The sequence below is a fragment of the Rutidosis leptorrhynchoides genome, chromosome 10 (assembly GCF_046630445.1).
Source record: "Rutidosis leptorrhynchoides isolate AG116_Rl617_1_P2 chromosome 10, CSIRO_AGI_Rlap_v1, whole genome shotgun sequence".
NCBI lineage: Eukaryota > Viridiplantae > Streptophyta > Magnoliopsida > Asterales > Asteraceae > Rutidosis > Rutidosis leptorrhynchoides.
Genome location: NC_092342.1, coordinates 226,090,957 through 226,103,468, shown reverse-complemented (window position 1 = coordinate 226,103,468; position 12,512 = coordinate 226,090,957). Strand labels below are relative to the sequence as shown.

The following is a 12,512-nucleotide window of genomic DNA, read 5'->3' as shown; positions in this document are numbered from 1 at the left end:
AATAACTTGCAATAGCTTCGGTGTACCTCTTGGGTTACCTCTTACTTATTGCTAAAGTTTTATAAGTATTCCTCTTGGGAATATCTTGCAATAGCTTCGGTATACCTCTTGGGTTACCTCTTACTTATTGCTAAAGTTTTATAGGTATTCCTCTTGGGAATATCTTGCAATAGCTTCGGTATACCTCTAGGGTTACCTCTTACTTATTGCTAAAGTTTTATAGGTATTCCTCTTGGGAATATCTTGCAATAGCTTCGGTATACCTCTTGGGTTACCTCTTGCTTATTGCTAAAGTTTTATAAGTATTACAACACTTAAGATTGATGTTTCCAAAAGATAGTAGGATTTCATTCAAATTCCTTGTGGTAGGAAGCGTATAAGTTTCGACTACCCATTACAAATTTTCCCACTTACATGCAACTAGAAATCTAGAAATAGAACTTTCGAAGGTTTACCCCGTTCCAGGTTCTGGGGATCTGTTTCCCTTCTGTGGTTTCGAGCTTGTATGAACAGTTCCCAAAGCTTCGGAGATTACGTACGGACCTTCCCAAGTAGGACCCATCTTTCCTTCGTATTCAACTTTGCTAGTGATGTTGAGCCTTAGGACATAATCTCTGACCTTGCATACCGACGGTTTGACTCGCTTGTTGTAATACCTTTCGATCTTTTTCTTGTATGCTGCTTCTCTAATTAGCGCAGCCTCCCTCCTTTCTTCCATGAGGTCAAGATTGAGACGGAGATTCTCCTCGTTTTCTTCAAGGGTTGCGGTCCTGTTGGTTAATACTTGTATCTCCGCGGGTAAAACCACCTCAGTTTCGTAAACGAAACTGTAAGGGGTTTCTCCGTTACTCCTTTTGGGTGTGGTTTGGTGAGCCCATAGGACCATGGGGAGTTCTTCCATCCATCCTTGGTGACATTTACCAAAATGTTTCTCGAGACCTTTTAAGATATCCCTCTTGGTTACTTCCACCTGTCCGTTCCCTTGTGGGTGTTAAACGGAAGTAAAGGTTTACTTTATCTGTAGCTTTTCACAGAACCCTGGGAAGATACCTTTGGCGAATTGTTTTCCATTATCCGAAACGATTTCTTGGGGTATGCCAAACCGACACACGATGTGTTCCCAAACAAAATTTTCTATTTGTTTCCCTGTCGTGGTGATTAACGGTTTTGCTTCCGTCCACTTTGTGAAGTAGTCTATCGCAACCACCAGCCATTTGTAACCTCCTAGTGCTTCTGTGAGTGGACCTACTAGATCTATGCACCACTTTGAGAAAGGCCATGCTGATAACACCGATATCATGTCTTGCTTTGGCTGTTTCTGAACTTTAGCGTGGATCTGACATGGCTCACAGGTTCGTAAGAGCGTGACTGTATCTTCGTGCATGGTTGGCCAATAATACCCCATCCTTAGCATTTTTGCCACTATTGACCTTGGTCCGGAATGAAGTCCACAGATACCTTCATGCATTTTTCTGATGATCATCGAAGCTTGGTTTGGTCCGACATAGCGAAGCCACGGGGTGAGGAAAGATTTCCTGTACAAGGCTCCGTTCATTATCTTTGTAACAACCCAAACCATCCAACGACAAAACCACGTGAAAACAGCAAAATAAAAAAAAAATTCCCTGAACAGCATGTTGCGCGGCGCGCCATATAGGCCGCGCGGCGCGCCAAAGTGGACTGTCCGAAAAGTTCTTAATTGCGAAAATGTTTGACTAGTTTCCGACATATTTAGGCGTAATGCTTTTAACCCCATGTTCCATATATAAAAACTAGCACGTTCTATTAATAAAATTATGTTTACGAAGCGGGGCCCACATCGACCCAAATTACCCTTTAAGTATCAAAATACAATTTTCGACCATAAGACTTTTAATACAAAATAAAGCCGAGCATGGCGATTGGGGATACGCTACCCAATCCTAATAAATCCAAAAGCAAGCCTTCTACGCAAACTATGCAAGTCCTCTAATCCTCGCGCTTACCCGAGCCACCATTCGCATGCAATCTATAAAAAGAGTCAACAACGAGAGGGTAAGCTAACGCTTAGCGAATGATAATATACTACATACATATATATGTATAAAATGGACACGCCACAAAATAACAAATACCGCATACCGAGGCATCCATATAAGGCACTACACTAAGCATACCATACGATCTCTAAGCAACGAGCTAAAGATACAACAACAATATAAGTTCACCAACGACGATGTGAACAACGCCAAATAGCTACACCCTGAGGGTTAGCTACAACACAACAATACATTAATATGTAACAATATAAATATAACAACGCGTAACACTCCCAAGGTTAACCATAACGCTATGGTGCTACCGGCTCGTGGTTCACACCATACGCAATTGAGTCATACTCTTTTATAGTGCTACCGGCTCGTGGTTCACACTCGATGCTACCGGCTCGTGGTTCACATCAATTATTTTATAGTGCTACCGGCTCGTGGTTCACACTCGATGCTATCGGCTCGTGGTTCACATCTTAGTTTATAGTGCTACCGGCTCGTGGTTCACACTCGATGCTACCGGCTCGTGGTTCACATCTTAGTTTATAGTGCTACCGGCTCGTGGTTCACACTCGATGCTACCGGCTCGTGGTTCACATCTTAGCTTATAGTGCTACCGGCTCGTGGTTCACACTCGATGCTACCATAACATCCACAAACAAATACGCCATAAACATGAACGCATAATTATTCCACTCACAATATTAACCCTTCGCCATTGACCATGTGATAACGTACAGACAAAGTGTGCACCTCGTCAAAGGTGGTCAACCAAAATGCACAACCGTGCCAATTGGACCTATACACAAGTCCATCAATCCACCTATATGTGAAGTGAGCTCTATGACCGAGAACCACTTCACCCGACCCGCACCCATCCTACACATACATATGCACATAGGATATTAACACTCACCTTGAAGTCTTGAAGAAAGCTTCCAAGTAAACCGCAACTCGCCAATGGAAAATACCTATTCCATTATCACAATTACAACAATACACTTAGAGTGGATTTACAAATCAACCCAATTCGTCACTTAGTGTAATTTCGACCCAAATGCACTTCCAAGCACAAACCGTGCCCAAAACTAACCAATAATCACTAACACAAGTGAGAATGGTCCTAATATGCCAATTAAACCCGAACTCAAGTGTTAAACACGTGTCATACCCATTTTGACACTTAAACCCTAATTTTGACCCATAAGGTCAAAATCTCACCATTTACAAGTTTTGACACCAAAACACATTTAACTTGGTTTTATACTTCAACTTAATCCATTTCAAGTTTATAAACCTCATTAAATCGCCAAATGGGTCATAATCACCACCAAACCCTAATTTGACTCAAAGTCACAATTAGTCAACCAAATAACCTTAAATGGGTTTCAATACTTCCATAATCACTAACTTAAGTGATTAAACTCAATTTCAAGTCCTAAACATGGCCAATTAGTTCACCAACCCAAAATCCACCAACACTAACAATAAACCCGATTACTAGCATCACTAAACCCACTTCATGAGTCTAAATGGGTTTATCAACAAATCAAGTTCAAACCCTAACTTTGAATAGCAAAATCAACAATGAAATTCGGAGTTAGAACTTACCAATACCGCCAAAATGATGCCATCGACTAGTAGAATAACTTTAATGCTTGAGGTTTGACCCGAAACAACCTCCTTCTTCTCCAAATGGAGTTCTCTCTCACTAGAACTCAATCTCTCTCTAGGGTTTGAGGATGAGAGTGTTTGATGAGTGAAAATGTGATCCAAACTGATCAAAGGATCAGTTTTGATGACCCCAAACCGACCCCAAGTGAAAAGACCAAAGTACCCTTCATTTAGACCTTTTAAAATGGCTGAAAATTGCATCAGACGGGTTCGGCGCGCCGCGCCGAAAGGTGGAGCGCCGCTCCAACCTACAGGTCAGTTTTCAGAAACTTGTTTTGGCCATAACTTTTTGACCGTAGCTCCGTTTTCGATGAATCAAATATCGTTGGAAACGTGATAAGATTTCCTTTCCAATGGTAAGGCTTTGGAACATCAACACAAACTTTATTTGGGGTTGAAAGGATACGTACACACCATGTCACTTCAGACAACGTCCAGTTTCCTTCGGCGCCCGAGCAAGCAACACGTAAACTTCGTACACGCATCTTGTATGATGGTGCTTTGATCTGGATCTTTCTTGCTTCTTTTTTTATCCTCGGGTAAGATTCCGAGCTCCATATATTCCCTTAATGGCTTCATCCACGTGTTTTCTTCTTCGATGATTAAGTCGTGGACTTCCTGAGCTTCGATGGATCTTTTTTCTAATACTTCGACCAACACTTCCTTCGCCAGGTGTGCGAAGGTGATAGAAGCTAATTTGCTCAGAGCATCTGCTTTCTTATTCTGACTTCTTCTTACATGCTCTATTGTGAAGCTTCTGAAGCTCTCTACAAGTTCCCTGACCTTTGACAGATAAAGTTGTATGATTGGTTGTCTTGCTTTGAAGATACCTAGGACTTGGTTTGCCACTAGTTGTAAGTCTACGAAGGCTTGTAAGTACTCAATTTTCATCTCCTTTGCTATTCTGAGCCCGGCGAGCAGAGCTTCATATTCTGCTTCGTTTTTAGTTGTGCTGAACTCGAAACGAAGTGCGTAAGTAAACTCTTGTCCCTCTGGGTTGATTAGCATAAGTCCTGCCCCTGAGCCATCAGAGCAGGAGGCTCCATCAGTGAACAGTTTCAATTCCTTCGTTTCAATAGTAGGGGTGATAATTTGCGCGAAGGTGGAGTTGTTTTCTCCGTCTGTCTCCGTTGTTTCTGCCATGAAGTCTACTAGTACTTGAGCTTTGATTAAATGGCGAGCTTGGAAGTCGATGTCATGTTCCCCGAGCTCTATTGCCCATTTGGCCATTCTGCCCGACTTTTCTGGCTTCATAAGAACCTGTCTAATTTGCTTGTTAGTTAACACAATGATAGGATGGTCTTGGAAGTACCTTCGTAGCTTCCTTACGGTGTGGACTAGGGCAAGCGTGAGCTTTTCGAGCTCTGGGTAGTTGACTTCTGCACCCTGTAGAACTCGGCATAGGAAATATATCGGGACATGTATCCTTTCACGTTCTGCCACTAGCACCGCACTGATGCATTCCTTAGACGTTGCTAGGTAGAGATATAGTGTCTCTCCCATCTTTGGTGATGTCAGGGTTGGCAGATTAGCTATGTGTGCTTTCATTTCAACGAAAGCCTTTTCGGCCTCTTCAGTCTATGATATTTTCTTTGTTCCCAAGCATCCTTTCAGAACTTTGAGAAAAGGCAATTGCCTCTCAGCTCCCTTGGACAGGAAATGGCTTAATGACGCTAGCTTCCCGTTTAAACTCTGCATTTCTTTGACCGTGGTTGGTGTTTTGAGTTGTTGGAGCTTGTCTACTTTCTCTGGGTTTGCTAAGATTCCTTTCTTAGTGATGTAATACCCTAGGAACTTTCCTTCCTCTACCCCGAATGAGCACTTTTTGGGGTTTAGCTTCATATTTACCGTCCGAAGGGTGTCGAAGGTTTCTTGAATGTCTTTCAGCAAGGTGCTTTCCTCCGGACTCTTGATTACCATGTCATCAACATAAGCTTCCAAATTTCTCCCTAGTTGCTTACGAAAGACTTTGTCCACCAACCTTTGGTATGTGGCTCCGGCATTCTTCAATCCGAAGGGCATTTTCTTATAGCAATATATCCCCTTGCTTGTGAAGAACGACATCTTTTCCTCGTCTTCTCCGGCCATTTGGATCTGATGGTAGCCTTTGTAGGCATCAAGAAAACACTTATACTTGTACCCGGTTAGGGATTCCACCTTCCAATCTATCTCCGGCAAGGGGTAGCAATCCTTAGGGCAAGCTTTGTTGATATTCGTAAAATCAATGCACATCCTCCACCCTCCGTTGGATTTCTTCACCATGACATGGTTTGCAACCCAGGTGGGATATTTCGCTTCCCGGATTATGCCAGCCTGGAGTAGTTCTTCAACCTCTTTGCAAGCAGCCTCATCCCTCTCATTAGCGAGGTTTCTTTTCTTCTGATATATTGGCTCTAGGTGCTTGTATTCATTGAGCTTGTGTTCCGTATAGAAGGTAGTTCCGTCGATACTGAGCATTTGAGGAATGCCTGTCATATCTCCGTATTCCCAAGCGAAGATGTCGATGTTCGCCTGCAGTAGCTTGCGAAGCTTTTTCTTCGTTTCCGAAGGTAACGAACCTCCGATAATTACTTGTTGATCGGGGAACAGAGGGTTGACGGAGATTTTCTCTTCGTTCGAGCCTTCTTCTTTGGTTTCGAGGATGCATTCACTTGGTCTTTCCTCCGTTTTCCTGATTGCCATGATAACCTTTTCTCGATCATAGGTTGAAGCTAGAGTGCCAATCCCTTCGGATGTGTAGAACTTCACCAATTGATGTACGGTAGACGCATTTATCCCCATTTTCATCATGGCTACTCTTCCTAGCTGGATGTTGTGCTGCGAGACGGCTCGAACCACTAATAAAATCCAGCATTTCGGTTCTGGTCAGTGGTGGCTCTCCGATGGTAAAGTCGAGGTCAACCTCTCGGATTGGCCAGCATCTTTCTCCAGAGAACCCAATTAGCGGTACCTTCGGTGGGTTCAGGCGAGCCTTAATGATGGGGCTAAGCTGGCCGAAGCAATGTTCATACATGATATCGCATGCGCTGCCACCATCCAAGTACACTCGGTGTACCTCTCTCTCGAAGATTCGCCCATTGATTGTGACAGATTTGTCGGAGGGAGTGATCGTGTCAAGTGCTGGGAAAGAGATCTCTTCCCAATCTATCACTCCGCTCTTTCTTTCCCTCTTGTAGGTTCCTGGCTTCTTAACTGCGAAGCATTCTGCGACCGTAAGTATGGCGTTGTCCATATTCGGTTTCTTTTCTTCGGTTCTGGGCTCTTGCTTTAGTGCCTTCGGATTGCGTATGCCATTTACTAAATGTGTTAGTTTCCCAGATCTGACTGCCTCTTCGATAGCTTGCCTTAACTGTATGCAGTCGTCCGTTTCATGGCCGAAGTCATTATGAAAGTCACAAAATTTACTAGTGTCTCTCATTTTTCCTTTACTATTGAGCTTTGGTGGAGTTTTGAAGGCTTGGGCGGCCTTTTCGATAGCTAGGATTTCTTTAGGTGACTTTACCAGCGTTCCGAGGATACCAGGGGTGTTTTCCCTTCTATAAGGGGAGAACCTATTTCGCTCGTTTCTTCTTCCGGACTTCTCTTCACGGTGACTTGGTTTTTCTTTTCGCTTGAAGCCTTGAGTTTCTTCGTACACGAAGCTATTCGCAGTGTCTTTCGCGTCAAGCCAAACGTATGCTTTGTCTAGTAATGCTTCGTAAGTGTCAGGGAGATCCCGACTGAGATGTTCCACCAATGCTTGGGTCCTGCAACCGTATAAGAGTCCCGAGATCCTTTGTGACTCGGGGAGTCCTGGAATCTACTGGATTTCGTCCGTATATCGAACGAGAAAAGCCCTCGAAGCTTTACCATCTTTTTGCTTGATACTGTGGGCAGCGACGTGATTCTTCTTGTGTTTCTTTTGCTGGCTAAACTTCGCCCTAAAAAGTCGTTTAAGGTCCTCGAAACTGGAGACGTACTCTTTTGCTAAAGAGTCGAACCAGATCCTTGCATCACTTTTGAGCACGTATGAGAACGCGTGACAAGCCACAGCTGTATCCCATCTTGACATTCGAGCCGCACCTTCGAAGATATTTATAAAATCATCGGGGTCGTCTTTTCCTTCGTAATACCCCAGGTGGGATGGTATCTTCATCCCGATGGGTAGCGGGTGGTTTTGTATTAAAGATACGAAAGGAGTTTTCTAACTCTTCCAAGGTTCGTCTAAATATCCACCAGCATTTCCGCTAGCTCCGTGGTGGAGGTTGTTCGCTGCGGAGGTACCTCCGATGTACGTACCTTGGAAAGGCAAACTGACCCACGGATTACTTCCATCCCATAATTGTGACCCCGGGGTCAACGAAGTGCTCGGCTGAGTTACCAGGGGAATGATTCCCGCGATTGGTAAGATAGTGCTGGCGTTAGGTATGTTCTGTGGAGCAACTGTAAATGGGCTCCCGAAGGTATACTGCTGCGTAATTGGTCCTCCTGAGTGGCTCGGAGGGACACTGGTGGTGGTCATTGAATGAGTTGGCTGTGAAGGTATCAGCTGGAGAGTGATACTCGGAGGGACTGCCGGTTGTAAGATCTGAGGCTGGCCTCCATTTCTATTTCTTCGTCAACATCATCGCTGTCATACGTCAGTGTTCGCCGACTGTGTAACTGCCCTTCTTCTCACAACTTTTTGATAACAGCGCATATGTTATCATAGTTGTTGAGTATGAAGGTTTTGTCGATTAGCGGTGGTGGTTCGGAATCATTCCGGTTTGTAGTTATTGGCATAGCAGGAGTGATAGGTGTATGTGTTCCGGTTTCAGGTTGATCTACCTCAGATGGTAGAGAGAAACCGGGCGGTGGATGATCAGATTCCGCCATGATCTTGCGTTTTTCAAACAAAGTAAGTATTGAAGTGGTGTCCCACGGAAGGCGCCAATTGTTTGTACAATTCTTGGTACACCTTGTTAACCGAACAAGGAAGTTGGGATCTGATCACTAAATGGATGATATGGGGTGATATGATGGTGGATGTATGCTTGTTGGCGATTCCCCGAAGGTAGTACGAAGGTATCGTACTTTACGCCACCAAGATACGGAGGTAACTCATTGAGAGTGTTTTATGTATGAGTGATTATGACTGAGTGTGAATGCCTTGTCCAGGGATCATGTTCCCTTTATATAGAGTTAGGTAATAGCCTTGTCATCAGTTTTCTAGGTAGATTCAATCTTCGAGGCAATCTCTGATGAGACAAAGGGGACTTTCCCTTCGGCTGACTGTAATCTCTGCTGGTCCAAGAAAGTTAGCCTGCAGCATTCCTCTTTTGTCATTTGAATGTTAGTGGTAACGAGTTTGGTCAACCCGTTAACTCCTCTCCTTCAGGCTAGGTGATCTCGTGACTTTAGGAGAGGTCCTTGTCCATTAGTAACTGTGATCCCTTCGTCAATACGTTCCTTCGTTACGATTGCTTCGTATGACGGAAGTGGATTTGTACCAACTCTGAATATTGGGATTCTTATTTGATGGCATTCTTCTTCTTTCCTTTGAGCGCCATCATTTGATTTCAAGGATATCCCGCCTTTAGTTTGTATTTGACATATGCGTTCTTGTGATCCAACCTTATGTCATCTATCATCTTTAGGCGTGATACCTTCGTTAGTGTTGCTTCGTGTGTCTTGACGGGGGGATACACTATCAAAAGGTCTATCCAATAAATCATATAAACTACTTACATTTACATATATATAGTTACTAACAACGGGTGTGGTTAGCCCCACATCACCGGACAAACAAGAGACATATAAGTGGGATAATAATATGTGAAAGCATAAAATAATATCTACAGAACAAAGCATGGGCATCCCCTGCACACACATTACAAACTATATATGTACAATGATAAAATTGACCCATTTGTTGCTGCAGAGGATCCTAATCAAGTTTTTGCAACTTCAGGCTTAACATTTTGTATGTTTTATTCTTCAGCATTTAAAGTAATCAACGTGAATGGTGGCAGAGCAATGATTATGGGACTAAAGGGAGTCCACATGCTTCAATCTAAGTTAGTACAACTATTCGGTTACTTTGAGTAAAAGCTTGTCAAATATACAAATAACATAGAAAATGGTAAAAAAAAAAAAAAATAGTTTAATGATGTATACCTGGTGACCATATGAATAGAAATCATTGCAACCTAAAATTGTGATATCCAAACTTGCATAACTAATAATTTAGTCATGAGAAATTGAGATTGTTGACCTCATTCAATTAAGATGAACATCAAAAATCGACAAAGGTTTTACGTTGCGACAATAAATTTGTGCATTTTATGTTTTTTATTTGTCATGTATGGTGCATGTACTCAACAACGGGTTCCTTTATTTAAGGTGATTTAGTGAGAAACTGATAAAGATCAGTTGCAAAAAACTTTGAGACACGTAGTAACCTATTTTAATTTGTATGCTACTAAATCATCTGCTATTTGATTTAGCAACCAACATTATTGTAAACAATGAATTAAAAACTTATCTCTAAACTGAAAGATTATACCTTAGGGTCGATTGGTTGTTTAACAACAGCCACCGACAGGCTAGGGATGAAAGGAGTTTGAAGCACCTTGGTAGTAGAAGGCCGAATAAAATAATTATCGGACCGCAACAAACTTTTTCTACTCACTTGTGTAGGAGAGGCCGAACAACACAGGGAATAAATTCGCTGACACTCACAGGCCATGTCACATATTCCATATCACCATTTTTCTTTTAGTTTTTTTGGCCTGCCAAAATTGTACATGGCTCACAAAGACATATGTAGATATCAAGTGATTAAACTAATAACTTTAATCACATGAGAACATTCAATTCAATTAACCTCTAAAAATGATACCTGTTAATCAAAATCATCAAATATGTTTCGGATTATGCCCATTTAAGCTAAACCACCAACCACAAGGATATCTTCACCCTGATCTTGGGGAAAAATTGATTTAATCTGATTTCAGCAATGCGCCCGAAAAAACTGAGAGAAAAGAACAATACCATGTGAGACCAAAGCATAATCCAAAAGGCACAAGCTTAACATCCCTCTTTGCAAGTGCATAATAAAATCTTCCTTCTGCAAGATCCCACAAGATTAAGATGAGAATAACAAATCTGTAAGCACAATAAATAAATTTTACTTATTCCATTTAATCAACTTTTACTATTAAACACAAGAAACAAAACCAATAGAAAACAATTTTACTTCCACTGTACAAAGATAGAAAAGTAATCCAAAGGAAAAATATCAAGAAGATATTCCAACTATACAAAGATCTACAGGTTATTTTTCTGTATACTTTCATATGTCATCCAATTTCAGCATTTAGGGCTGCACCAGACACATCATCACAAGTGAGTATAGATAATCCCTATCACTCCAAAACAGTGATGCGTGATAAAATTATTTATACATTGTAACTAAGATACATTTCTTCAAATGAGACTCCACTTGTAAAAAAACGATATTCTACAAAAGGAAAAGATTAAGTTACAATGTAACAAACTATTACCTGCATATTTTGTAACTGATATGGAAATAATGTCAGTTTCTAATCGATAAAAAAAATTCTTCTTAATAAGTTTTATGCAGCATAGTGAACCATTAAAAATTGAAAGTTACCAACACTTGACCACTGCATAGCATCAATTATATCAAAATATCACTTACAAAATAGTATCAGGTGTTCACCTAATCATCCGATCTTGTTTGAGGATCCTTATCACGAAATATTGGTACCTGCTTAACATGTCCAATATGTTAAGGGAGTAAAACAGTTATGTTTCATCATAAATACTTCTGTAAGCAAATTTCAATATGCATACTAATCTATTACATAGATATGATGCACTAATAGTAACATCCTTGAAAAATTATTTGATCATAATGCAATATGTTATTACTATTAATTATTAAGTCATATTTCATCATAAACACTCATACAACTCGTGAAAAGTATCTGAAACATTCAATAAACCAATAAACTTCATATTATTATTTGGTTTAACTTTTGTAAAATCTTAAAATACGATCACATATGAGCAATATTAACAGAGATAAGAAAGATATTGTATTGAACTTGTATGTTCTGTGTGTATATTATCAGTACATAAGCTTCCATTATATAGGAGTAACAATTACATAATATATCCCTACACTATAGCAATAACATAGCCTTATACAATTATATTTGTCTAATATTCCCCCGCAAGCTAAGGGCGGGAAACGACATGTAGCTTGGATCGTAACAGGTGAAATCTTTGTGAGGACAGCGGCTTGGTGAAGATATCTGCAATCTGATCATCAGTAGTTATAAACTGAACTGAAAGTTTTTGTTGAGCAACTCTTTCTCGAACAAAGTGAAAATCAACTTCTACATGTTTTGTACGTGCATGAAAGACTGGGTTAGCTGAAAGATACGTAGCACCAAGGTTATCACACCATAAGGTAGGAACCGATTTAACAGGAACACGAAGTTCACGTAATAGATCTTGAAGCCATGTTAGTTCCGCAACTGTGTTGGCTAGGGCCTTGTATTCAGATTCTGTTGAGGATCGAGAGACAGTCTTTTGTTTTCGTGCAGACCATGATACTAGATTTGAACCTAGATATATAGCATATCCTCCCGTGGATCGACGGTCATCTGGACAACCTGCCCAGTCAGCATCAGAGAAGCTAGTCAGCGAGTTGTATGTTGAATCAGTGTAGGCATGAAGCACTGTTCCGGAGTTGTGAATAAAATGTAACCAATAATTGGCAGTACCCTGTAAGTAACGGAGAATTCGTTTAACTGCTGACCA

At 41.3% G+C, this 12,512-nt stretch overlaps 3 protein-coding genes across 3 annotated transcripts; all 3 read right to left on the bottom strand.

Moving 5' to 3' along the window:
* Positions 1-451: 451 nt before the first annotated feature.
* On the bottom strand, positions 452-886 carry LOC139870844 (uncharacterized). Its single transcript, XM_071858614.1, has one exon. It carries the CDS (start codon positions 884-886, stop codon positions 452-454), a length of 435 nt encoding a protein of 144 aa, XP_071714715.1.
* Positions 887-1,009: 123 nt separating this feature from the next.
* Positions 1,010-5,249, bottom strand: LOC139870843 (uncharacterized). The gene is made up of 2 exons (XM_071858613.1): positions 4,174-5,249; positions 1,010-1,535 (listed from the first exon to the last, which is right to left on the bottom strand). The coding sequence occupies exons 1-2, from the start codon at positions 5,247-5,249 to the stop codon at positions 1,010-1,012; spliced, it is 1,602 nt and encodes a 533-aa protein (XP_071714714.1).
* A 1,150-nt stretch (positions 5,250-6,399) lies between these two features.
* On the bottom strand, positions 6,400-7,836 carry LOC139870842 (uncharacterized). Its single transcript, XM_071858611.1, has 2 exons — positions 7,505-7,836; positions 6,400-7,447 (listed from the first exon to the last, which is right to left on the bottom strand). The coding sequence occupies exons 1-2, from the start codon at positions 7,834-7,836 to the stop codon at positions 6,400-6,402; spliced, it is 1,380 nt and encodes a 459-aa protein (XP_071714712.1).
* Positions 7,837-12,512: the final 4,676 nt, after the last annotated feature.

Excerpts from the sequence above, each read along its gene's own strand:
- LOC139870844 (XM_071858614.1), bottom strand. The coding sequence starts at position 886 with ATGGTCCTATGGGCTCACCAAACCACACCCAAAAGGAGTAACGGAGAA.
- LOC139870843 (XM_071858613.1), bottom strand. The coding sequence starts at position 5,249 with ATGAAAGCACACATAGCTAATCTGCCAACCCTGACATCACCAAAGATG. Across the intron at positions 1,536-4,173 it reads ATACAAGATGCGTGTACGAA|GAAATCTTTCCTCACCCCGT; the intron begins GTTTACGTGTTG and ends AGCCTTGTACAG.
- LOC139870842 (XM_071858611.1), bottom strand. The coding sequence starts at position 7,836 with ATGAAGATACCATCCCACCTGGGGTATTACGAAGGAAAAGACGACCCC. Across the intron at positions 7,448-7,504 it reads CGATATACGGACGAAATCCA|GACCCAAGCATTGGTGGAAC; the intron begins GTAGATTCCAGG and ends ATACGGTTGCAG.